At 45.1% G+C, this 27662-nt stretch overlaps 1 protein-coding gene across 4 annotated transcripts in view; it reads left to right on the forward strand.

Annotated features, from left to right (window-relative positions):
* Positions 1 to 27662, forward strand: part of AGTPBP1 (ATP/GTP binding carboxypeptidase 1) — a 455468-nt gene that overhangs the window by 184881 nt on the left and 242925 nt on the right. For all 4 annotated transcript variants that reach the window (XM_063913782.1, XM_063913781.1, XM_063913783.1 and 1 more), the window contains 4 exons: positions 2334 to 2427; positions 12869 to 12906; positions 17870 to 18078; positions 24833 to 25010. In XM_063913782.1, coding sequence (XP_063769852.1) covers positions 2334 to 2427; positions 12869 to 12906; positions 17870 to 18078; positions 24833 to 25010 — 519 coding nt within the window. The remainder of the gene's footprint in view (positions 1 to 2333; positions 2428 to 12868; positions 12907 to 17869; positions 18079 to 24832; positions 25011 to 27662) is intronic.

Consider the following 27662-nt stretch of genomic DNA (forward strand, 5'->3'; position numbering starts at 1 on the left):
ACAAGTTTGATACCCTGGCTGAGGAGGACCTTGAGTTTGCTCATTCGGTGCTGCAGAGTCATCCGCACTCTCCCGCCCGTTTGGGAGCTTAGGTATAATCCCCATGGTCCTTACGGAGTTCCCAGCATCCACTAGGACGTCAGAGAAAATAAGATTTTACTCACCGGTAAATCTATTTCTCGTAGTCCGTAGTGGATGCTGGGCGCCCATCCCAAGTGCGGATTGTCTGCAATACTTGTATGTAGTTATTGCCTAACTAAAGGGTTATTGTTATCTGTTCGTGAGGCTCAGTTGTTATTCATACTGTTAACTGGGTATAGTATCACGAGTTGTACGGTGTGATTGGTGTGGCTGGTATGATTCTTACCCGGGATTCCAAAATCCTTTCCTTATTGTGTCAGCTCTTCCGGGCACAGTTTCCTAACTGAGGTCTGGAGGAGGGGCATAGAGGGAGGAGCCAGTGCACACCAGGTAGTCCTAAATCTTTCTTAGTTGTGCCCAGTCTCCTGCGGAGCAGCTATTCCCCATGGTCCTTACGGAGTTCCCAGCATCCACTACGTGGATGTTATTTTAACGCTAATACTATCCCCTCCCTCTGGTTCCTAACCCTAACCGTCCCTTTGCGCAGCCTAACTCTAACCCTGTTTCAAGTGCCTGACCCTAACTGTCTTCTCCGGCTGCCTAACTCTAACCCTCCCCAAGTGCCTAAATATATCTACCATCTGGATGCCGTTTAGACTTATCTTTGCCTGTAACCATTAACAATACACAAAATTGTATTTCTTTGTAGGCTTCAGTTACTAAACATCACGTGTTAGCTCATCATATAAGCAAAGCATATCTTTATAATATCTTTCCAGGAAGTGGTGATTTTATGTTCATAAGTAATACGCCACATTTCAGTTTAATTACTTACAGAGACGTTTGCCTTTACTTCTACACCACATCTCCACCGTCTCTTAAACAAGCTGATCACATACTCTTGATTTGTAACAACTTCTATGATTTTTCAACAGCAAATGTGCAGTGTGACATTTAAGGCCCCCACACACGGCACGATATAGCTGCCGATCCGATGAATTGGAACGATATAACAGCTATATTGTTCTAAGTGTGGACATGATGTCGTCCGCCTGCATTGCTGATCTTTCAGCATTGTTCAAAAGATCAACAAGGCAGGCTGACAATCCCATGCAGCTCTATGCGGAGGAAGGCCGGCATAGCGGGGGGTCGGGCACCGGATCGCCCCGTGTGTTTGGACACCCCAATATGTCGGCCCTCGAGTGCTCCGTCGCATCGGCTGCACACATTGCTTTGTGTGTGGCCAGCCTTACATAAGTGCATTGTGTGGTGTACACGTTCTATCTTTTTACCAAGTCCTTAATAGGAAGGGAAGCAATTGTGACCTAGGGTTGCCAGTTAGTATATATGACTAAATATAGTTCACAAACACTTGTAAATGGATATTATGGGGCATATTCAATTAGCTGCGGGGCTCACCACATTAGGATAGTCTCGAGCTTTAATGCCCAAAGCTAATCAAGTTTTAGCTCATTTCCTCCCATGGTATACCGCTAATGTGCGTTAACCCATAAGTTCTGAGTTAAGTGCCTGGAGCTATGGGTAAACACCATCACAATGGCAGCAGTAAGGGCAAAAAGAAATACCACGGACTTCTGTTTGCAACTCAGGAGGGTGCGAGCAGAAATCCACATTAGGCCACACGGCTAATTTTCATATGCCCCTTTACCAATAAGCCTAAAACATGGTTATTCTATTTACAATCCAAAACCATGTACTGTAGTAGATCAGTATATTGGGATTGGACTTGGGAAGCACTGGTTTATATAAATGTAAACCGGTGTTTGGTCCAGTTTATAGAGGATTAAAATAAAATGTATATTGCTGCTTGGCAAATATGGAGTATGATGTACATTGTGGCACAGTAACGCATATCGCTACCTCACTGCACTGGGGTTATGTGCTTATCTGCGGAAAATGTGTATGTTCTCCCGGGTAATCTTCCCACACGTCAAAGACATAATTGTAGGTTAATTGCTGACAAAGCGAATACTCTTATGTGGTAGAATTTAGTCCTAAAATCTGACCGGAAATTATCGGAAAGATTACAATATTTGCTGTAAAGCACTGCATATTATGGTGACCCTATATAAATAAAAAGTAATAAATACGTACATATGCAACCCATGATCTATTTATTAAGATAAACACTTCTGCCTGAATTATTAAATGACCGTTATCTTTGCTTCTGTTCAGAAAAGCACATACTATTGTTACTATTATTGAACCTCACTATATTTCCTTCATTTTAGCTGTAAATGCTGTGTACCTAGGCAAAAATGGAGCAGTAGAACTTCTGTTCAAAATAATAGGACCATTCAGTAAAAAGAACACTGGCCTCATGAAGTAAGTATGCTTCATAAATATATTTCACAGAGATGGTTCAGTGATGCTTTAGTTATACTGTACTTTATTCTCCTCTTAATAGCTTCAAGCAGACACATGGGGAGTTATGTAATAGATCCAGAGATTACGGAATCGGCAGTATTTCAGCGAGTTTGCCACTACATTTAAGGTGGCAATCCGTCATAAGGCAAAATCAGCCCTCTTTCCCATTGCCGCTTTATATTTAACTGCAAATTAACTCAAATCCCGCTGTTTCCTTAATCTCACAATCTATTACATAATCCCCATAGGCCAGAGGTTCTCAAACGTAGTCCTCAAGGTACCCCTATCGGTCCAGGTTTTAGATATATCCATTGCTCATCACAGATAGTTAAATCAAATTGACTGAGGTGCTAATTAAGTTTCCTGTGCTCAAGCATGGATAAACTTAAAATGTGGACCATTGGGTGCCTTGAGGACCGCGTTTGAGAACCTCTGCCATAGACTGTTATCTGCTTTATGTTGTACTACCAAGATCCAATAGTTGTATAGGGATGATATGACATATCGGAACAACAAATCATCTACATCTACAGTAGTGCGTACGTCAATTGTGAGCTCCCGTGAGTCATATGCGACATCCTCTGTTTTGCCATGCTGCACGGCCAACCAGTTGATTTCATGTGTAGGTTGGTGCTGATTATGGAGTGTGTAAGGCCAACCGGACGACCAGACGATACTAAATATCCATTTTACAGCAGAGTACAGAGTAACGATAAATTGTATACGTCCAAATGATAAGCTATATCGTTCATTCGTATGCGATATTGGACAGTGTGTACGTATGTTTTGGGCTCAAGGAAAATTGGATGTAAAATCGGTCCAATTACAAGTACCCAGCCTTAATTATTATTTCTATACCATTTATAGTCACAATACATGGTCATATTTAATTAAGTTTTACATATACCTTTTATTTACCAATGAGTATCTAATGAATAGTCTACTATAGAACCCTATAGTAACAATCAAGTGCTTTTGCTTATCTCGCAAATATAATTGCAGGTTACTGCAATATCTTTTTATCTCAATATAAAAAATGCTATATTGTGTAACTATGCTTTCATATGTTGATATCTAAATTAAACACAGCTCTGATCGCTCTATTTACAGTGTATCCATATGTTAGGTCGATAGTCAATAGGTCGACCAGCTATTGGTCGACATGGCCAAAAAGTTGAAATGCATTAGGTGGACACAGGAAAAGGTTGACATGAATTATTATTATTTTTTTAATAATTTTTATTTTCAACTTTCATACTTTACCATCCACGTGGACTACTACTGGGAATAGTAACCTGTGCTGAGCGCAGAGAGGCACCTTGCGCGGTGCACTAATTGGGGTTTCTGGTCATGTTACAGAGAAAACGACACCAAAAACATTATTAAAAAAACCAAAACCTCATTTATGTGTCGACCTTTCCCGTGTCTACTTTTTTACTATGTCAACCTTCTTTCCATGTCCACCTTGTCCATTTTGACTAATAATGGTCGACCTATTGACTGTAGACCCATTGATCCATAATCATTTACAGATGTATTTTTCCAAAAATGCCTAGATGGCAAGTGTGTTGTAATTGTTTTTTTTTAAACTAAGTATCCTACATTTAGTGTGTTCTTCATCGAAATGGTGACATATTCATGTTTAAAAAAAAATAGTAGATGGTATGAATCTAATTCTTCATCAGGTTTCTTTTTTGAAAACAAAAAACACAATACATATGTGTCTGTTGTACAGTGAAAGTGTTATCTACTAGTGTATATCTGTCACACCCACAAAAACTACAAGTCTGCAAACAACAGCTGTATATCTCATTACCAGCACATCTCTAGACTACTTGAAAGATTATATGCAGGCATGCATTCCAATGTCTGTTACATGGGGCCTAATTCAGACCTGATCGCTAGGCTGCGTTTTTTGCATCCCTGCGATCAGGTAGTCACCGCCTACAGGGGGAGGGGGAATTTGCTGTGCAGGGGTGCGATCACAAGTGCAGGAGAGTTGCACGAATAGAAGTTTGTGCAGTCTCTGCACAGCCCAGGACAGACTCAGCCGCTGCAATGATCGGGGTCGGAGCTGACTTCACAAATCCTCCCACAAAACGGCGGGTCCCTCCTGCGTTTTCCGGACACTCCCTGAAAACGGTCAGTTGCCACCCACAAACGCCCTCTTCCTGCCAATCTTTTTGCGATCACCGGTACGGTTGGATTTTTCGCACCATCCCATCGCTGCGGACTGTTGCTCCTGCGCATTGCGGTGCATATGCATGCGCAGTTCAGACCTGATCGCCCGCTGGGCGAAAACGCACAGCAGCGATCAGGTCTGAATTAGCCACATAATGAATACATTCTTCACTGTGTACTCTGAAGTTACTGCCCTGATCGTAACCTTATGTCACCTGCATATGTAAACCACTTCCACATTCTAACCCCTCTTTGCTTTACCACTGTAAAAATCCCATCACCGCCATCTCTGTGATCAGCTGCATATGCAACATTGTCCTCTCATGGCTTTGTTAAGTAATTACTCCTTTTTTTGTACTTTTTTGTTTTTCAATATCTCATCCAAGGCCACATACTGTACATACCAGCTTCATTGCCACCTGAATCCTGATAATACATAGATTTCTCTAATGTCCTAGAGGATGCTGGGGACTCCGTAAGGACAATGGGGATAGACGGGCTCCGCAGGAGACATGGGCACTTTAAGAAAGACTTTGACTCTGGGTGTGCACTGGCTCCTCCCTCTATGCCCCTCCTCCAGACCTCAGTTTGATACTGTGCCCAGAGGAGATGGGTGCACTGCAGGGAGCTCTCCTGAGCTTCCTGTATGAAAGTATATTTGTTAGGTTTTTTATTTTCAGGGAGCACTGCTGGCAACAGACTCCCTGCATCGAGGGACTGAGGAGAGAGAAACAGCCCTACTTCTCTGAGTTTCAAGGTCCTGTTTCTTAGGCTACTGGACACCATTAGCTCCAGAGGGATTGGTACGCAGGTTTCATCCTCTCCGTCCGTCCCAGAGCCGCGCCGCCGTCCTCCTCGCAGAGCCGGAAGATAGAAGCCGGGTGAGTATGAGAAGAAAAGAAGACTTCAGAGGCGGCAGAAGACTTCATGATCTTCACTGAGGTAACGAACAGCATTGCAGCTGTGTGCCATTGCTCCCATACACCTCACACACTCCGGTCACTGTAAGGGTGCAGGGCGCAGGGGGGGCGCCCTGGGCAGCAATATAAACCTCATTTCTGGCAAAAGTCATATATATACAGCTAGCCACTGTATATATAAAGAGCCCCCGCCAGTTTTTATTATATTTAAGCGGGACAGAAGCCCGCCACCGAGGGGGCGGGGCTTCTCCCTCAGCACTCACCAGCCCCATTTTCTCCACAGCACAGCTGAGAGGAAGCTCCCCGGACTCTCCCCTGCTTATCCACGGTGAAAGGGGGTTTCAGAGAGAGGGGGGGGGGGGCACAAAATTGGCAGCAAATAATATTATTACAGCGCTACTGGGTAAACACATTGTGTGTTTTTCCTGAGGTATTAGCGCTGGGTGTGTGCTGGCATACTCTCTCTCTGTCTCTCCAAAGGGCCTTGTGGGGGAACTGTCTTCAGATAAGAGGATTCCCTGAGTTTGTGGTGTCGGTACGTGTGTGTCGAAATGTCTGAGGTAAAAGGCTCTTCTAAGGAGGAGATGGAGCAAATGTGTGTGGTGTTTCCATCGACAACGCCGACACCTGACTGGATATGTGGAATTAAGTGCTGAGGTAAATTTATTGCACAAAAGATTAGAGAACAGACAGGGAATCTGCCCATGTCTGTCCCTATGTCGCAGGGACCTTCAGAGTCTCAAAACGCCCACTATCCAAAATAATATACACTTATACCGACACGGAGTCTGACTCCAGTGTCGACTACGATGATGCAAAGTTACAGCCAAAACTGACAAAAAAGTATTCAATATATGATTATTGTAATAAAAGATGTTTTGCATATCACTGATGACCCATCTGTCCCTGACACGAGGGTACACGTTTAAGGGGAAGAAAGCTGAGATAACATTTCCCCCCTCTCATGATCCAAATGAATTGTGTGAAAAAGAGCGTGAATCTCCAGACAAGAAACTGCAGTTTCCCAAAAGAATTCTCATAGCGTATCTTTTCCCTGCTAGGGCCAGGATACGATGGGAATCCTCCCCTAGGGTGGACAAGGCGTTGACACGTTTACCCAAAAAGGTAGCGCTGACATACCAAGATACAGCTACCCTCAGGAATCCTGCGGATAGCATGCAGAAAAGTACTTTGAAGTCCATTTACACACATTCTGGTACACTACTCAGACCGGCGATTGTGTCGGCAGGGGTTTATAGCGCTGTAGCAGCGGGGACAGATACCTTATCAGCGGAGTTTGAAACCCTAGATAAAGATACCATGTTATTGACCCTAGGATATATAAAAGATGCGGTCTTATATATATGACATGCTCAAAGAGACATTGGTCTACTGGGTTCTAGAGTCAACGCTATGTCGATTTCTACTAGACATGTCCTGTGGAACATGCAATGGACAGGTGATGCCGACTAAAAGAGGCATATGGAAGTTTTACCTTACAAGGGTGAGGAATTGTGTGGAGAAGGGCTCTCGGACCTGGTCTCCACAGCTATAGCTGGTAAATCTGATCTTTTGCCTTATATTCCCTCACAGCCTAAGAAAGCACGACATTATCAAATGCAGTCCTTTCGGTCGCAGAAATACAGGAAAGTACGAGGAGCGTCCTTTCTTACCAGAGGTAAGGGCGCAGGGCACAGCTAGTTCCCAGGAACAGAAGTCCTCCCCGGCCTCTACTAAATCCACCGCATGACGCTGGGGCTCCGCTAAGGGAGTCCGCCCCAGTGGGAGCACGTCTTCGGCTCTTCAGCCACATCTGAGTTCACTCACAGGTGGATCCCTGGGCAATAGAAATTGTTTCTCAGGGTTACAAGCTGGAATTCGAAAAAAGAGGTGCTTCCTCGCCGGTTTTCCTTATCGGCCCTACCGGCTTCTCCCCCAGAAAGGGAGATAATATTAAATACAATTCACACATTGTATCTCCAACAGGTGGTGCTCAAGGTTCCCCTCCTTCAACAAGGAAGGGGATATTACTCAACCTTTGCTGTAGTCCCGAAACCGGACGGTTCCGTCAGACCTATTTTAAAATTAAAATCTCTGAACCTATACTTGAAAAGGTCCAAATTCAAGGTGGAATCGCTCAGAGCAATCATCGCCGGCCTGGAAGGGGGGGGATTTTATGGTGTATCTAGACATAAAGGCTGCATACCTTCATGTTCCCATTTATCCACCCCATCAGGCGTACCTGAGTATTACGGTACAGTATTGTCATTATCAATTTCAGGGTAATTGGCGGAAATGATGGTGCTCCTACGCAAGCAAGGAGTCACAATTATCCCATACTTGGACGATATCCTAATAAGGGCGAGATCAAAAGAGCAGTTGTTGAACAGCGTGTCACCTTCGCTGAAGGTGTCACAGCAACTCGGCTGGATTCTCAATATCCCGAAGTCACAGTTGGTTCCTATGTCTCGTCTGCCCTTCTTGGGTATGATTCTGAATACGGACCAGAAATGGGTTTATCTTCCGATAGAGAAGGCACAGGAACTAATGACTCTGGTAAAACACCTACTAAAGCAAAAACAGGTGTCAGTGCATCACTGCACTTGGGTCCTGGGAAAGATGGTGGCATCTTACGGGGCCATTCCCTTCGGCAGGTTCCATGCGAGGACTTTCCTATGGGATCTACGGAACAAGTGGTCTGGATCACATCTACAGATGCATCAGTTAATCACTCTGTCCCCTAGGGCCAGGGTGTCTCTCCAATGGTGGCTGCACAGTGTTCACCTTCTGCAGGGTCGCAGGTTCGCCATCCAGGACTGGATTCTGGTAGCCACGGACGCGAGCCTCCGAGGTGGGGGAGCAGTCACACAGGGATGAAACTTCCAAGATCTTTGGGTCAAGTTAAAAAAAAAAAAAAAAAACTTGTATGCAAATCAACATCCTGGAGCTGAGGGCCATATACAACGCCCTTCGGCAAGCGAATACATTGCTTCGCGACCTACCGGTTCTGATCCAGTCAGACAACATCACCACAGTGGCTCATGTAAACTGCCAAGGCGGCACAAAGAGCAGAGTGGAAATGGCAGAAGCCACCAGGATTCTCCGCTGGGCGGAAAATCATGTAAGCTCATTTTCAGCAGTTCATTCCGGTAGTGGATAACTGAGAAGCAGACTTCCTCAGCAAACACGACCTGCATCCAAGAGAGTACTTCTTTAGGAAGCCTTCGCACAGATTGCAAGTCAGTGGGAACTACCACAGATAGACATGATGGCGTCCTGCCTCAACGAGAAGCTACAGAGGTATTGCACCAGGTCAAGAGACCCTCAGGCAGTAGCTGTAGATGCCCTAGTGACACCGTGGGTGTTCCAGTCGGTCTATGTATTTCCCCCTCTTCCTCTCATACCCAAGGGGTTGAGAATGGTATTAGGGAGAGGAATGAGAACAATCCTCATTGTTCCAGATTGGCCACGAAGGACCTGGTATCAGGATCTGCAGGAAATGCTCACAGAAGATCTGTGGCCTCTTCCTCTAAGACAGGACCGGTTGCAACAGGGGCCATGTCTATTCCAAGACTTACCGCGGCTGCGTTGGACGGCATGGCGGTTGAACGCCAAATCCTAGCGGATAAGGGTATTCCGGATGAGGTCATTCCTACGCTAATAAAGGCTAGGAAGGACATGACAGCTAAACATTATCACCGTATATGGCGAAAATATGTTTCTTGGTGTGAGGCCAGGAATGCTCCTACGGAAGAATTCCATCTGGGACGTTTCCTTCACTTCCTGCAAACTGGAGTGAATTTCGGCCTAAAATTAGGATCTCTGAAGGTTCAGATTTCGGCCTTATCCATTTTCTTTCAAAAGGAATTGGCCTTTGTCCCTAAAGTACAAACTTTTGTGAAGGGAGTACTGCATATTCAGCCTCCTTTTGTACCTCCGGTGACGCCTTGGGACCTTAACGTGGTCTTAAGTTTCATTATGTCACACTGGTTTGAACCACTTAAAACGGTGGAGTTGAAAAATCTCACTTGGAAGGTGGTCATGTTATTAGCCTTGGCTTCGGCTAGGCGAGTGTCGGAGTTAGTGGCTTTATCACATAAAAGCCCCTATCTGGTTTTCCATATGGATAGAGCGGAATTGTCCTCAATTCCTGCAAAAAGTGGTTTCATCCTTTCATATGAACTATTGTAGTGCCTGTGGCTACGCGTGACTTGGAGGATCCCGAGTCCCTTGATGTGGTCAGGGCTTTGAAAAGTTACGTGGCCAGATCGGCTACAGTCAGAAAAACAGAAGCACTGTTTGTCATGTATGCAACCAACAACATTGGTGCCCCTGCTTCAAAGTAGACTTGCTCGCTGGGCTGTAACACGATTCAGCAGGCGCATTCTATGGCGGGATTGCCGTTACCTAAATCGGTCAAGGCCCATTCCACTAGGAAGGTGGGCTCTTCTTGGGCGGCTGCCCGAGGTGTCTCGGCGCTACAGCTGTTCCGAGCTACTATTTGGTCGGGTTCAAACTCCTTTGCAAAGTTCTATAAGTTTGATACCCTGGCTGAGGAGGACCTCCTGTTTGCTCAATCGGTGCTGCAGAGTCATCCGCACTCTCCCGCCCGTTTGGGAGCTTTGGTATAATCCCAATGGTCCTTACGGAGTCCCCAGCATCCTCTAGGACGTTAGAGAAAATAAGATTTTAAACCTTCCGGTAAATCTTTTTCTCGTAGTCCGTAGAGGATGCTGGGCGCCCGTCCCAAGTGCGGACTACTTCTGCAAGACTTGTATATAGTTTTTTGCTTACATAAGGGTTATGTTATAGTTCATCGGTTGCGGACCGATGCTATGTTATTGGTTCATACTGTTAACTAGATAGTTTATCTCAAGTTATACGGTGTGATTGGTGTGGCTGGTATGAATCTTGCCCTTGGATTAACAAAATCCTTTCCTCGTACTGTCCATCTCCTCTGGGCACAGTTTCTCTAACTGAGGTCTGGAGGAGGGGCATAGAGGGAGGAGCCAGTGCACACCCAGAGTCAAAGTCTTTCTTAAAGTGCCCATGTCTCCTGCGGAGCCCGTCTATCCCTATGGTCCTTACGGAGTCCCCAGCATCCTCTTCGGACTAGGAGAAAAAGATTTACTGGTAGGTTTAAAATCTTATTATTACTTTCCTGCCCTGATCTTTCCTTATTTGTCTACAAATCTCATACATTCTATCAGTTGTATGTACTGTGCACATTGGGCTGGTGCAGAGGGCTCTGGACCATTTGGCAAAGTGTATCTAGTATGAATTAGCACATACCCAGAACAGTGTACACGTATGCTTTCATATGAATGTGCCACTTATGGAGGGGAGGGATTAGGTTGTTCTAGCATTGGCCTTGCACAGTAAGTAATGTTTGCGCAATTGCACAAATGCAGACTGAGAAAACACCTATATAACCTGGGAATGCCATATTATTTGTGTGCGGTCATGGGTAGGTGCAATTGGTGGGTGATAGTCACTGGCACTTGTGCAGTGGTTCTCAAACTGTGTGCCGTGGCACCCTGGGGTGCCTCAGTACATTTGCAGGGGTGCCCTGGGTTGTTGGTCCAGGACCAATTAAAAAAATGTTATGGTCAATGTAATAGGCAAAACCAGCGCTGTTGGCTGTCAATCATAAAATATGTGGACAAACAGAAGCAAACCCTGTCCCGCACCACACAATTAATCCTAAAGATGACACATAAACACAATTGACTTAATTTAATATACCTTTCTAAATTTCTCAATAAAAAACTTTTTGCCTAAGGGCGCCATGAAAAATATTCTGATACTCTAGAGTGCCGGGATTGCACTAGTGAACTGTTTGTGGTTGTTTGTAAGTGCATCACTAACACTAATTGGTTCTTTCTCTATTTCTCCAGCATAGGGGGTAATTCCAAGTTGATCGCCGCAGGAATTCTGTTAGCAATTGGGCAAAACCATGTGCACTGCAGGGGAGGCAGATATAACATGTGCAGAGAGAGTTAGATTTGGATGGGGTGTGTTCAATGTGCAATCTAATTTGCAGTGTAAAAATAAAGCAGCCAGTATTTACCCTGCACAGAAATAAAATAACCCACCCAAATCTAACTCTCTCTGCAAATGTTATATCTGCCTCCCCTGCAGTGCACATGGTTTTGCCCAACTGCTAAAAAATTTCCTGCTGCGATCAACTTGGAATTACCCCCATAGTGCTTTTGTAAGTGAGTTTGTGCAAAGTGATCACATTACAGTATTGTGTTACAAGATTTCAACATTTTTTTTTATTTTCTTCAACGTAAGTTACTAATTTCAGAGGTCAGTCTACAACAGGCCCATTATATCGAACTAACCTTCTGCAAGCCCTGCTCCAATCATCCTTATTTCTGGCAGGTAGCAACACAACCACGACATGTGCTTCATAAGCCATCTCAGTCTATTCTGCAGAAATATTACTTTCTTATTGTTAAACCATTTTCCTGGCACATATTTGGAGTACAGTATTACACTGGTGTTGTGCTCCCCCTAGAGGAAAGCGGACATATTAAATAACTTTTGCTTGATACTTCATGCTGCTCTTATGCCAGTTTTTATTTATTATAGACAACAGTAATTAGGAAACTGTTTGCTGTAAAGGGAAACTTTGTGAACGAACTAAGAGCGATGTAACAGATAATACTATTCTGTCAAGAACTGACCATTTGTGTTTCGGGATGATCTGCTTACCCTACCTGTCTTAGAGAAAAAGATTTAATTAAAATTATAATTGTTGCCATCTGTCGCCATAAACATATACTGCAGATAGCCCCATGCTAAGTAAAAAAGGTGGAATGAATGCTGACGGAGAAGCGGATATTATTACCTAAATAGCCATCCTCCAGCCTGTGGCTGTGACTGAGGTATGGCATTAATTACTGCTCTCTCGGACTTGAAGCTTTGAGATCAATCTGGGAGAAGAAGCCTTGTTAATATTCAGTCATACCTTCTCAGACATTCTGTTTTAGGGAAAGATTTACTTACATTGTAGAACTGTATGTACGGCTCATTTTCACACACTTTAGCAAAGATGACTATTTAACTAATTGTTAACTTGCAATAAGTTTTCACACTTCTGAAGAAATATCGCCTACATTTTTTATAACTATTTTCATTTAGCCTCCTTTCTTATTTCCGGTAAGTTTCAATTCATATACATGTATGACCTATAAACAAGTAAAGACCGAATGTGTATGTTATGTGCTAATGACAGTTCATTTTGTTATGTATGTTATTCCTCAGCTAATGTTCTTGTCTTCTTTCTGCAGAGTCTCCTTAGATACACTGGCTGCTTTGCTAAAATCAAGTGAGTTTTTGCCTTAGTGCAGCGTTTCATTCATCTTTTGTCTTGTTTTCATTCCATAGTAACATAGTATCTAAGGTTGAAAAAAGACAATTGTCCATCGAGTTCAACCTATTTGTGGTCTCCTATGCACTATTATTTTATATCAAATTTTGACTGATGTTGATGACTGCCGTTACGTTTTACCCCTCTTTTTTATAATAACCATAGTGCGTGACTATGCCCCGTAACCCTGGATATCCTTATCCATTAGGAATTTATCTAATCCATTCTTAAAGGTGTTGACTGAGTTGGCCATTACAGCTCCCTCAGGCAGGGAATTCCAAACACGTATCGTTCTTACCGTAAAAAAAGCCATTACGCTGTATTGTGCGGAATCTCCTCTCCTCTAACCTGAGCGAGTGTCCACGAGTTCTCTGTGTTGATCTAACCAAAAACAGGTCCTGCGCAAGATCTGTATATTGTCCCCTTATATATTTGTAAATGTTGATCATGTCCCCTCTTAATCTCCTCTTTTCCAGTGTAAACATGCCTAGTCTTGCAAGCCTTTCCTCGTATTCCAGCGCAGCACATTTTATTAGGGGGTGCACCATCGGAGGGGTGTGTCTAGCACCGCCTTTTGGGCGTGTCTAGAACCATCTATTGATGGTCAACGCATATAAAATATCCACCTTTGTACCAATCCTAATAATGCAGATACATTGTCAGATGTTGTGGTGTGCATCATACAAACACCCCTGATGGCACTCACTGCAATTACACTCTCCTCCTCAACCTGGTCTGGCTCCCCCTCTCTTTCCCCTGCAAGCTGCAGCAGCTTATTTACAAGTCAGTCACTCACTGACACTGACAGTCGCAGACTAGTTACTGCTGCTGCTGGAAAATTGAGTGACGTGTCAATGCTGCTGCCGGCCGTCTGCCAGTATTGAATTTGTCTTCCTAAGGGGAACGCTGGCTGCATGCTGCTCCTCATCAGTGGCTGGCGTTGGCATAGCATAGAAGGAGAGATGTGGGCGTGTGACGAGTGGGCATGTGAGCAGCATGACGTAATCGCGTCACATCACGCTGTTTTAATACATTGAGGTGGAGCCGGGAATTTGAAAGCCAGTGGCAGTGGCACCCTTGATTAACCCAGGTGTCCGGTCAGTGATGCAGTCCTGACAGGATGCAGCATAGAGGGGACAATAATCAACCTGCTCGGCTATCGCTGCATCAGGCATTTGAGATCAGGGTGCCAGACATTAGGGGGTGCCTGTGCGCACCAGGCACCCCCCCTGCGCACACCTATGCTCCATACCCTTAATTAGTTTGGTCGCACCGCCTCTGAACCTTTTTTAGCTCCAGGATATCCTTTTTGTAGTAAGGTGCCCAGAATTGTACACAGTATTCAAGGTGTGGCCTCACAAGTGATTTATATAACGGGAGTATAATACTCTCGTCCCTAGCATCAATTCCCCGTTTTATGCATGCTAATATCTTATTAGCCTTCTTTGCTGCAGTCCTACTTTGGGTACTACTGCTTAGTTTGCTATCTATGAGGACACCTAATTCCTTTTCCAGTACAGAATCCCCTAATTTTACCCCATTTAGTAGGTAGGTGTTATTTTTGTAATTGTTACCACAGTGCATTACCTTACACTTGTCTGTATTGAAGCGCATTCTCCATTTCGCTGCCCAAGCTTCTAATTTAACTAAGTCGTTCTGAAGCGACTCAGCATCCCCCTCCGCATTTATAACTTTACACAATTTGGTATCATCTGCAAAAATTGACACCATGCTCTCTAGACCTTCTGTTAGGTCGTTAATGAAAATATTGAACAATAGCGGTCCTAATACTGAGCCTTGCGGCACACCATTTAGCACTTCAGTCCAATTTGAAAAAGATCCATTAACCACAACGCGCTGCTCCCTATTATCTAACCAATTTTTGACCCAAGTGCATATTGTGCTTCCTAGCCCTTTTTCTTGTAGCTTGTAGATAAGTCTCATGTGTGGTACAGTGTCGAATGCTTTGGCAAAATCTAAAAAGATTACATCCACCTCTTTACCCTGATCTAGGTTTGCGCTTACTGTTTCATAAAAGCCAAGTTGGTTTGACAGGATCTGTCCTTCATAAACCCATGTTGATTCCTTTTTATTGACCTTATTGACTTCAAGGAACTTCTGAATACTATCTCTTAGAATACCTTCCAATACTTTCCTAACTATAGATGTAAGACTAACTGGTCTATAATTACCTGGTTCAGCTTTACTTCCCATTTTGAATATAGGCACTACTTCCACTTTACGCCAGTCTTTGGGAACGATACCTGATATTACTGAATCCTTAAAGATCAAAAATAGCGGTTTTGCAAGTTCAGAGTGAAACTCCATTAGAACCCTTGGGTGAATACCATCGGGACCTGGTGACTTATTAATCTTTAAATGTTTTAATTGGTCACAGACTACTTCCTCGCTTAAATAAGTACCTATCAGTGGGATATTCTCATTATTGAGATTGTGTTAGTCCCTGAATTGGGTCCTCTCTAGTAAATACCGTTGAAAAAAACTCATTTAGTGTGTCCGCTATGTCATTATCGTTTTTGCTTAAGACTCCCAACTTGTCTTTTAAAGGGCCTATACTCTCCTTCTTTAATCTCTTGCTATTAATGTATTTAAAGAATTTTTTGGGTTTCGCTTTGCTTTCCGTTGCTACTAGTTTTTCAGTTTCTACTTTAGCCGCTCTTATTTCCTTTTTGCATATTTTGTTACATTCCTTTTAGTGCTGAAATGACTCTGCTTCCCCGTCAGATTTGTATTTTTAAATGCTCGCCTTTTCTTGCCCATAAGTTCCTTTAACTTTTTGTTAAGCCACATCGGTTTATGATTTTTATTCCTTTTTTTGCTGCTTGTAGGAATAAATTTGAGTGTATTTTTAGCTAGCAGGAATTTTAGTACCTCCCATTTATCCATAGTATTTTTTCCTAAAAACAAACCTTCCCATTCAATATCCCTGAACAATACCCTCATCTTTTCAAAATTCGCTTTGCTAAAGTTTAGAGTCCTAGTTGAGCCAGTATAGGGCTGTTTATGAAAACTGATATTGAATGTGACCATATTGTGGTCGCTGTTTCCTATGGGTTCCCCTACTATAATACCTGATACCAAATCCCCATTGTTTGTAAATACCAGGTCTAAGATTGCATTGTACCTAGTTGTTCCTCACTTAGTTGAACTAAGTAGTTATCGTTAAGTGAGTTTAAAAACATATTGCCCCTAGCAGTATCACATGAATCGTTTTTTCAGTTTATCTCTGGATAGTTAAAATCTCGCATCACTACTATGTCTCCTACCCCTGCTGCTCTTTCAATTTGCTTTAGTAACAATTCCTCATCAGATGCGTTGATACCAGGCGGCCTATAGCATACACCCAATACTAACTTTTTTATTCCTTTTTCCCCGCATGCAATTTCTACCCATAATGTCTCCACAGTGTCTACAGTCCCCTCCTGAATATCTTCCCGTATATCAGGTTTTTAAAACGGCTTTACGTAAAGACACACCCCTCCATCCTTTTTATTTAGTCTGTCTCTCCTAAACAGTGTATAGCCCTCTAGATTGACTGTCCAATCATGAGATTCGTCCCACCAAGTTTCAGTAATGCCTATAATATCATACTGTTTGCTTGCTGCAAGTATTTCTAGTTCGCCCTTTTAACGAGTAATGCTTCTAGTGTTTACATACATACAACTAAGATAAGTATTTTCCCTTGTGTTAGGGACATCTTTCACCTTATGTAGCAATGATGACCTGTTATCCTCATTGGTTAGTGCTTTGGTAAAATCTCTTTTAGTACCCATGTTAGTAACCTTACCGCCTGCTCTCCCCCATTTAGTTTACTACTGCCATCCCCATTATTCTCACTGCATGACCCGTAGTTTCTAGCTAAACCCTCCCCCCAGGCTCCTAGTTTTAATTCATGAATCACTTTTAATTCATTATATTACTTAATGATTACATTAAGGCTGATATGCAATTAGTTGTGGTTACGTAACGCAGCTAATTAGCGCGTCTGGGGCTGTCCTAATAATCCTGGACGCCGTCACTTAACGTGGGTTTGGTACACTTGCCTCAGGCATGCAAAATCAAATCCCTGATGAGTCATCTCAAATGCAGCAACCCTACGTGTTTCCGTGCGATATAAAGATTGTGGCCTGTACATTATAAGCATATTAAAGTAAAGGTGCCTGTACAATATGGACCTTTTTCACACGATTTCGACCCATCGGGCTGATAAATTGTGTGAAAAGTGCCATATCGTATGTGTTTTACCTCCGATCCAATGCGCGGCCCTGTGCGAATCGGAGCCGGATATCGCCATGGCTGTCGCAAAGATTTGTTGGATCTTGTGGTAGTCAGTGGCATCGCATATGATACATTGTATGCAAAATGATGTATTGTATGTGATCCAGGCTCCATGGGGCTCCCTGGCGGGTAGTTTCCGGGGTTGCCAACTACCCGCTGGGGAGCAAGGTATTGCATTCCATACCTCGCAGTAGTGTATGGGGGCTTTAACAGAGAAGTGCTTGCATATATTGATCTTTGCATGGTGAATGCAGTATAAATAATGTAATAGTTAATCTCTTTGAGGTACAGTATACGGCCAGTGTGTACACATTTATTCATAGTAAAGTCCTATCTAGTTGCACCTATGATACATTAAGTATTTACCATGAATATTTGTGTGCCCATCGGCCATATTTTTCATAGGGATTAATGATCATGTCATATTCTGACAGTTACTCATTGTTGATTTCTGCATTCTCTGGACCCATGGAAATGAGTGTTCTGCCGAACTATGTTTTAAAATTGAACTTTTGCCCACTTGTGGTAAAGGCATAGACACGTGGAAGGTCAAATCACAAACTCTTCAGTTTATTAATGGAGTTTCATTTGTTTTTCTTTCTTTTTCTTAATTTATTTGTAGAAACGAATGCTAGAAAAGCAGTAGATCGTGGATATGTTCAAGGGCTCTTAACAATTTATGTAGACTGGCATCGCCATGACACTCGGCACAGACACATGTTGGTCCGCAAAGGCATTCTGCAGTGCCTTAAAAGTATTACAAACATCAAACTGGGTAGAAAGGCATTCATTGACGCCAATGGTATGAAGATTTTGTACAACACCTCACAGGTAAATGTTTCCCAAGCTCTCACAGAACGTAACATTGGGCATCAACAATGGCGTCTCTGCTTACCCCTCTCTATGTACATGTTTAATTTATATTCTGCGTTAATAATAGGGGTGACAGCATTTTTGGTGGTCTACCTTTTGTCACAAGCAGAATAATGCAATTAACATTTGTGTATACATACGTACAATGGGGGTCATTCCGACCCGATCGCTCACTGCAGTTTGTCGCAGCGATCGGGTCGGAACTGCGCATGCACCGGCAGCCGTCGTTGCCTAGCGATTGCCTCTGACACAGAGGTGGGAGGGGGCTGGATGGCGGCGTTAAGCCGCGGTTTAGGGGGCGCGGTCCGGCCAACGCAGGCATGGTCGGACCTTTGGGGCGGCGGGCCGCTGCAGCTGCGTGACGTCACACGCAGCCGCTGCGGGCCGGGGAGCGACGAGTAGCTCCCGGCCAGCACGCTAAAGCTGCGCTGGTCGGGAGCTACTCTGGAAGTACAAAGGCATCGCCGCTGTGCGATGCCTTTGCACTTCTGCGGGGAAGGCCGCACTGACATGCGGGGATGACTAGCCCTGTGCTGGGCGTCTCCCCGCATGTCCGTGTGAGTGATCGTAGCTATGCTAAATTTAGCACAGCTACGATCAACTCGGAATGACCCCTCATGATTGTTGTTTAATTAGTAATGAACAAGTAATGTACGGTATACTAGGTATACCCAAAGATGTCATGTGATCTGAAGGATAACATAATTATTATAGAAAGAAGTAAATAGTTTTCATTCTGAAGTAGTTTCTGTCTATGAAAATACTTTTTTTTTTTTTCATAGAGACAAGATTGGGAATATTAATAGTGTCCTTCCACATTTGGGCCTGACAAAATGCAGACCTCCTCTGTAGTGACTATACGAAGTACACACTGACCATTGTGGTGGCAGCCTGACAGCTACTCCTGTATACTGCCATTTTAGTGTTAAAATATGCTGCAAATATGGAAGCTGCATTATTAAAATAAATACCCAGTTTACTGTGAAAGCAAAAATAAATTTGAATCCTTATTTTACTGTAGGTGGTATGGTATATTCAAATTAATTTTATATATGACAGTGACTTGTATTAATAACGATGGTAAGGAAAATGAAATCAGACAGACAAATTGAAGATTAGGGGCTAGACAGTTAATGTCAGGCTGCTAAAACATATTCTGGTGGTGGCAATCTTATGGTTTACTTGTATTTCTCTATCGTCCTAGTGGATGCTGGGGTTCCTGAAAGGACCATGGGGAATAGCGGCTCCGCAGGTGACAGGGCACAAAAAGTAAAGCTTTAGGATCAGGTGGTGTGCACTGGCTCCTCCCCCTATGACCCTCCTCCAAGCCTCAGTTAGGTTTTTGTGCCCGGCCGAGAAGGGTGCAATCTAGGTGGCTCTCCTAAAGAGCTGCTTAGAAAAGTTTAGCTTAGGTTTTTTATTTTACAGTGAGTCCTGCTGGCAACAGGATCACTGCATCGAGGGACTTAGGGGAGAAGAAGTGAACTCACCTGCGTGCAGGATGGATTGGCTTCTTTGGCTACTGGACATTAGCTCCAGAGGGACGATCACAGGTACAGCCTGGATGGTCACCGGAGCCTCGCCGCCGGCCCCCTTGCAGATGCTGAAAAGAGAAGAAGGTCCAGAATCGGCGGCAGAAGACTCCTCAGTCTTCTTAAGGTAGCGCACAGCACTGCAGCTGTGCGCCATTGCTCTCAGCACACTTCACACGGCAGTCACTGAGGGTGCAGGGCGCTGGGGGGGGGGCGCCCTGGGCAGCAATGAAAATCCTTTTTTTGGCAAAAAATACCTCACATATAGCCTCCGGGGCTATATGGAGATATTTAACCCCTGCCAGAATCCATTTTTAAGCGGGAGACGAGCCCGCCGAAAAGGGGGCGGGGCCTATCTCCTCAGCACACAGCGCCATTTCCTCACACAGTTCCGCTGGTCAGGAAGGCTCCCAGGCTCTCCCCTGCACTGCACTACAGAAACAGGGTTAAATCAAGAGAGGGGGGGCAAAATTTGGCGAAATTGTGATTTTATAAAAGCAGCTATAAGGGAGCACTTATTATAAGGCTATCCCTGTAAAATATAGCGCTTTGGTGTGTGCTGGCAAACTCTCCCTCTGTCTCCCCAAGGGGCTAGTGGGGTCCTGTCCTCTATCAGAGCATTCCCTGTGTGTGTGTGCTATATGTCGGTACGTGTGTGTCGACATGTATGAGGACGATGTTGGTGAGGAGGCGGAGCAAATTGCCTGTAATGGTGATGTCACTCTCTAGGGAGTCGACACCGGAATGGATGGCTTATTTATGGAATTACGTGATAATGTCAACACGCTGCAAGGTCGGTTGGCGACATGAGACGGCTGGCAAACAAATTAGTACCTGTCCAGGCGTCTCAAACACCGTCAGGGGCGTTAAAACGTCCTTTTACCTCAGTCGGTCGACAGACACGGACACTGATTTCAGTGTCGACGGTGAAGAAACAAACTTATTTCCCTTTAGGGCCACACGTTACATGTTAAGGGCAATGAAGGAGGTGTTACATATTTCTGATACTACAAGTACCACAAAAGAGGGTATTATGTGGGATGTGAAAAAACTACCTGTAGTTTTTCCTGAATCAGATAAATTAAAGGAAGTGTGTGATGATGCGTGGGTTCCCCCCGATAGAAAATTATTGGCGGTATACCCTTTCCCGCCAGAAGTTAGGGCGCGTTGGGAAACACCCCTTAGGGTGGATAAGGCGCTCACACGCTTATCAAAACAAGTGGCGGTACCGTCTATAGATAGGGCCGTCCTCAAGGAGCCAGCTGACAGGAGGCTGGAAAATATCATAAAAAGTATATACACACATACTGGTGTTATACTGCGACCAGCGATCGCCTCAGCCTGGATGTGCAGAGCTGGGGTGGCTTGGTCGGATTCCCTGACTAAAAATATTGATACCCTTGACAGGGACAGTATTTTATTGACTATAGAGCATTTAAAGGATGCATTTCTATATATACGAGATGCACAGAGGGATATTTGCACTCTGGCATCAAGAGTAAGTGCGATGTCCATATCTGCCACAAGATGTTTATGGACACGACAGTGGTCAGGTGATGCAGATTCCAAACGGCACAAAGGTGTATTGCCGTATAAAGGAAGAGGAGTTATTTGGGGTCGGTCCATCGGACCTGGTGGCCACGGCAACTGCTGGAAAATCCACCGTTTTTACCCTAAGTCACATCTCTGCAGAAAAAGACACCGTCTTTTCAGCCTCAGTCCTTTCGTCCCTATAAGAGTCATATCTGCCCAGGGATAGAGGAAAGGGAAGAAGACTGCAGCAGGCAGCCCATTCCCAGGAACAGAAGCCTTCCACCGCTTCTGCCAAGCTCTCAGCATGACGCTGGGACCGTACAGGACCCCTGGATCCTACAAGTAGTATCCCAGGGGTACAGATTGGAATGTCGAGACGTTTCCCCCTCGCAGGCTCCTGAAGTCTGCTTTACCAAGGTCTCCCTCCGACAAGGAGGCAGTATGGGAAACAATTCACAAGCTGTATTCCCAGCAGGTGATAATCAAATTACCCCTCCTACAACAAGGAAAGGGGTATTATTCCACACTATATTGTGGAACTGAAGCCAGAAGGCTAGGTGAGACCTATTCTAAATCTAAAAAAATTTGAACACTTACAAAGGTTCAAATCAAGATGGAGTCACTCAGAGCAGTGATAACGAACCAGGAAGAAGGGGACTATATAGTGTCCCGGGACATCAGGGATGCTTACCTCCATGTCCCAAATTTGCCCTTCTCACTAAGGGTACTTCAGGTTCGTGGTACAGAACTGTCACTATCAGTTTCAGACGCTGCCGTTTGGATTGTCCACGGCACCCCGGGTCTTTACCAAGGTAATGGCCGAAATGATGATTCTTCTTCAAAGAAAAGGCGTCTTAATTATCCCTTACTTGGACGATCTCCTGATAAGGGCAAAGTCCAGGGAACAGTTGGAGGTCGGAGTAGCACTATCTCGGATACTGCTACAACAGCACGGGTGGATTCTAAATATTCCAAAATCGCAGCTGTTCCCGACGACACGTCTGCTGTGCCTAGGGATGATTCTGGACACAGTCCAGAAAAAGGTGTTTCTCCCGGAAGAGAAAGCCAGGGAGTTATCCGAGCTAGTCAGGAACCTCCTAAAACCAGGAAAAGAGGCTTCCTACGAAGCAATTCCATTCGGCAGATTTCACGCAAGAACTTTTCAGTGGGATCTGCTGGACAAATGGTCCGGATCGCATCTTCAGATGCATCAGCGGATAACCCTATATCCAAGGACAAGGGTGTCTCTCCTGTGGTGGTTACAGAGTGCTCATCTTCTAGAGGGCCGCAGATTCGGCATTCAGGATTGGATGCTGGTGACCACGGAGGCCAGCCCGAGAGGCTGGGGAGCAGTCACACAAGGAAAAAATTTCCAGGGAGTGTGATCAAGTCTGGAGACTTTTCTCCACATAAATATACTGGAGCTAAGGGTAATTTTATAATGCTCTAAGCTTAGCAAGACCTCTGCTTCAAGGTCAGCCGGTATTGATCCAGTGGGAAAAACATCACGGCAGTCGCCCACGTAAACAGACAGGGCGGCACAAGAAGCAGGAGGGCAATGGCAAAAACTGCAAGGACTTTTCGCTGGGCGGAAAATCATGTGATAGCACTGTCAGCAGTGTTTCATTCCGGGAATGGAAACTGGGAAGCAGACTTCCTCAGCAGGCACGACCTCCACCCGGGAGAGTGGAAACTTCATCGGGAAGTTTTTCCACATGATTGTGAACCGTTGGGAAATACCAAAGGTGGACATGATGGCGTCCCGTCTGAACAAAAAACGGGACAGGTATTGCGCCAGGTCAAGAGACCCTCAGGCAATAGCTGTGGACGTTCTGGTAACACCGTGGGTGTACCAGTCGGTGTATGTGTTCCCTCCTCTGCTTCTCATACCTAAGGTACTGAGAATTATAAGACGTAGAGGAGTAAGAACTATACTCATGGCTCCGGATTGGCCAAGAAGGACTTGGTACCCGGAACTTCAAGAGATGCTCACAGAGGACTTATGGCCTCTGCCGCTAAGAAGGGACTTGCTTCAGCAGGTACCATGTCTGTTCCAAGACTTACCGCAGCTGCGTTTGACGGCATGGCGGTGGAACGCCGGATCCTAAGGGAAAAAGGCATTCCGGAAGAGGTCATTCCTACCCTGGTCAAAGCCAGGAAGGAGGTGACCGCACAACATTATCACCACATGGGGCGAAAATATGTTGCGTGGTGTGAGGCCAGGAAGGCCCCACGAAGAAATTTCAACTCGGTCGATTCCTGCATTTCCTGCAAACAGGAGTGTCTATGGGCCTCAAATTGGGGTCCATTAAGGTTCAAATTTCGGCCCTGTCGATTTTCTTCCAGAAAGAATTGGCTTCAGTTCCTGAAGTCCAGAAGTTTGTCAAGGGAGTATTGCATATACAACCCCCTTTTGTGCCTCCAGTGGCACTGTGGGATCTCAACGTAGTTCTGGGATTCCTCAAATCACATTGGTTTAAAACCAGTCAAATCTGTGGATTTGAAGCATCTCACATGAAAAGTGACCATGCTCTTGGCCCTGGCCTGGGCCAGGCGAGTGTCAAATTGGTGGTTTTTTTCTCAAAAAAGCCCATATCTGTTTGTCCATTCGGACAGGGCAGAGCTGCGGACTCGTCCCCAGTTCTCTCCCTAAGGTGGTGTCAGTGTTTCACCTGAACCAGCTTATTGTGGTGCCTTGCGCCTACTAGGGACTTGGAGGACTCCAAGTTGCTAGATGTTGTCAGGGCCCTGAAAATATAGGTTCCAGGACGGCTGGAGTCAGGAAAACTGACTTGCTGTTATCCTGTATGCACCAAACAAACTGGGTGCTCTTGCTTCTAAGCAGACTATTGCTAGTTGGATGTGTAATACAATTCAGCTTGCACATTCTGTGGCAGGCCTGCCACAGCCAAAATATGTAAATGCCCATTCCACAAGGAAGGTGGGCTCATCTTGGGCGGCTGCCCGAGGGGTCTCGGCTTTACAACTTTGCCGAGCGGCTACTTAGTCAGGGGCAAACACGTTTGTAAAATCCTACAAATTTGATACCCTGGCTAAGGAGGACCTGGAGTTCTCTCATTCGGTGCTGCAGAGTCATCCGCACTCTCCCGCCCGTTTGGGAGCTTTGGTATAATCCCCATGGTCCTTTCAGGAACCCCAGCATCCACTAGGACGATAGAGAAAATAAGAATTTACTTACCGATAATTCTATTTCTCGGAGTCCGTAGTGGATGCTGGGCGCCCATCCCAAGTGCGGATTATCTGCAATACTTGTACATAGTTACAAAAATCGGGTTATTATTGTTGTGAGCCATCTTTTCAGAGGCTCCGCTGTTATCATACTGTTAACTGGGTTCAGATCACAGGTTGTACAGTGTGATTGGTGTGGCTGGTATGAGTCTTACCCGGGATTCAAAATCCTTCCTTATTGTGTACGCTCGTCCGGGCACAGTATCCTAACTGAGGCTTGGAGGAGGGTCATAGGGGGAGGAGCCAGTGCACACCACCTGATCCTAAAGCTTTACTTTTTGTGCCCTGTCTCCTGCGGAGCCGCTATTCCCCATGGTCCTTTCAGGAACCCCAGCATCCACTACGGACTCCTAGAAATAGAATTATCGGTAAGTAAATTCTTATTTTTTTATTTATAGGATTGCCAAGCTGTTAGAACGTTAGACTCGCTTGTGAATACCTCTAGTCTGATAATGAGAAAATGCTTTCCCAAGAACCGTCTTCCATTACCAACCATCAAAAGTGCTTTTCATTTTCAACTACCTGTTGAACCTACAAGTGGACCTGTGGCTCAGATTTTCAGCATGCCCCCTGAAGGTAAATGGCAGGACTTTTTTCCATTCACTATCCTACAATGCATTTGCTTGGAAGTATTCATAGGCTTTTTCTTTACAATGTTACAGATGCATAATTAGAGCTAAAAGATTTTCTAGGTAACTACTGCATACACTACAAGCTGCAAAAAAGGCTATACCAATATTGTGTTGCCTAACACATGAGCAAGAGAAAATAGGATTTTAATACCTACCGGTAAATCCTTTTCTCTTAGTCCGTAGAGGATGCTGGGGACTCCGTAAGGACCATGGGGTATAGACGGGATCCGCAGGAGACATGGGCACACTATAAGACTTTGAATGGGTGTGAACTGGCTCCTCCCTCTATGCCCCTCCTCCAGACCTCCGTTAGAAAACTGTGCCCAGGGAGACGGACATTTCGAGGAAAGAATTTATTGTTTAAACACGGTGAGTGTCATACTAGCTCACACCACGAACATACCGCAGAACGTGGCATTCAAAAGAATACCAGCCATCGGCATGAACACTACACAGCCACATGCTGAGAGAATATGTAACACAACCAGTGTGTCAACACAACCAATAATAAGACACTGCATGCCATGGCATGCACAACGTCAGCAGCAGCCTGACAGAAAAGAAACACCTGGTAGTAATGTGATGTACCCTGCACTGAAACCAAACAGTTTATTTAAGTATTATGAAAACCAGCTATCCAATAATTTTCCCTTTGATAATTTGGGATTATTCGGCTGGAGGTGCTCCAGCAATCATGTTTTCTCTGACGTCCTAGTGGATGCTGGGAACTCCGTAAGGACCATGGGGAATAGCGGCTCCGCAGGAGACTGGGCACAAAAGTAAAGCTTTAGGACTACCTGGTGTGCACTGGCTCCTCCCCCTATGACCCTCCTCCAAGCCCCAGTTAGATTTTTGTGCCCGGCCGAGAAGGGTGCACACTAGGGGCTCTCCTGAGCTTCTTAGTGAAAGTTTAGTTTTAGGTTTTTTATTTTCAGTGAGACCTGCTGGCAACAGGCTCACTGCATCGAGGGACTAAGGGGAGAAGAAGCGAACTCACCTGCGTGCAGAGTGGATTGGGCTTCTTAGGCTACTGGACACCATTAGCTCCAGAGGGACCGAACACAGGCCCAGCCTCGGAGCTCGGTCTCAGAGCCGCGCCGCCGGCCCCCTTACAGAGCCAGAAGCAAGAAGAGGTCCGGAAAAATCGGCGGCAGAAGACATCCTGTCTTCACCAAGGTAGCGCACAGCACTGCAGCTGTGCGCAATTGCTCCTCAGCACACTTCACACTTCGGTCACTGAGGGTGCAGGACGCTAGGGGGGGGCGCCCTGAGCAGCAATAAAAACACCTTGGCTGGCGAAAATACATCACATATAGCCCCCAGGGCTATATGGATGAATTTTAACCCCTGCCAGATTCCACAGAAAAACTGGAGAAAAGGCCGTCGAGAAAGGGGCGGAGCCTATCTCCTCAGCACACTGGCGCCATTTTCTCTCACAGCTCCGTTGGAGGGAAGCTCCCTGGCTCTCCCCTGCAGTTACTACACTACAGAAAGGGGTTAAAAAAGAGAGGGGGGCACTAATTAGGCGCAGTATAACAATACAGCAGCTATAAGGGGAAAAACACTTATATAAGGTTATCCCTGTATATATATATATAGCGCTCTGGTGTGTGCTGGCATACTCTCCCTCTGTCTCCCCAAAGGGCTAGTGGGGTCCTGTCCTCTATCAGAGCATTCCCTGTGTGTGTGCTGGGTGTCGGTACGTTGTGTCGACATGTATGAGGAGGTAAATGAGGTGGAGGCGGAGCAATTGCCTGTAACAGAGATGTCACCCCCTAGGGAGTCGACACCTGAGTGGATGAGCTTATGGAAGGAATTATGTGACAGTGTCAGCTCTTTACAAAAGATTGATGACATGAGACAGCCGGCGACTCAGCCTGTGCCTGTCCAGGTGTCTCAAAAGCCATCTGGGGCTCTAAAACGCCCGTTACCGCAGATGGCAGATACAGACGCCGACACGGATACTGACTCCAGTGTCGACGATTAAGAGACGAATGTGACTTCCAGTAGGGCCACACGTTACATGATTGAGGCTATGGAAAATGTTTTTACACATTTCTGATAATACCAGTACCACTAAAAAGGGTATTATGTTGGGTGAGAAAAAACTGCCTGTAGTTTTTCCTGCATCTGAGGAATTAAATGAAGTGTGTGATGATGCGTGGGTTTCCCCCGATAAAAACTGTTAATTCCTAAAAAGTTATTAGCATCATACCCCTTCCCGCCAGAGGATAGGGCACGTTGGGAAACACCCCTTAGGGTGAATAAAGCGCTCACACGCTTGTCTAAACAGGTGGCACTACCGTCCCCGGATACGGCCGCCCTTAAGGAACCTGCTGACAGAAAGCAGTAAAATATCCTAAAATGTATATACACTCACACGGGTGTGATACTGCGACCAGCAATCGCCTCAGCCTGGATGTGCAGTGCTGGGGTGGCTTTGTCAGATTCCCTGACTGACAATATTGATACCCTAGATAGGGACAGTATATTACTAACTATAGAGCATTTTAAAGGATGCATTTCTATATATGCGTGATGCACAGAGGGATATTTGCCGACTGGCATCAAGAGTAAGTGCGCTGTCCATTTCTGC

Source organism: Pseudophryne corroboree, chromosome 1, assembly GCF_028390025.1.
Source record: "Pseudophryne corroboree isolate aPseCor3 chromosome 1, aPseCor3.hap2, whole genome shotgun sequence".
Taxonomy (NCBI): domain Eukaryota; kingdom Metazoa; phylum Chordata; class Amphibia; order Anura; family Myobatrachidae; genus Pseudophryne; species Pseudophryne corroboree.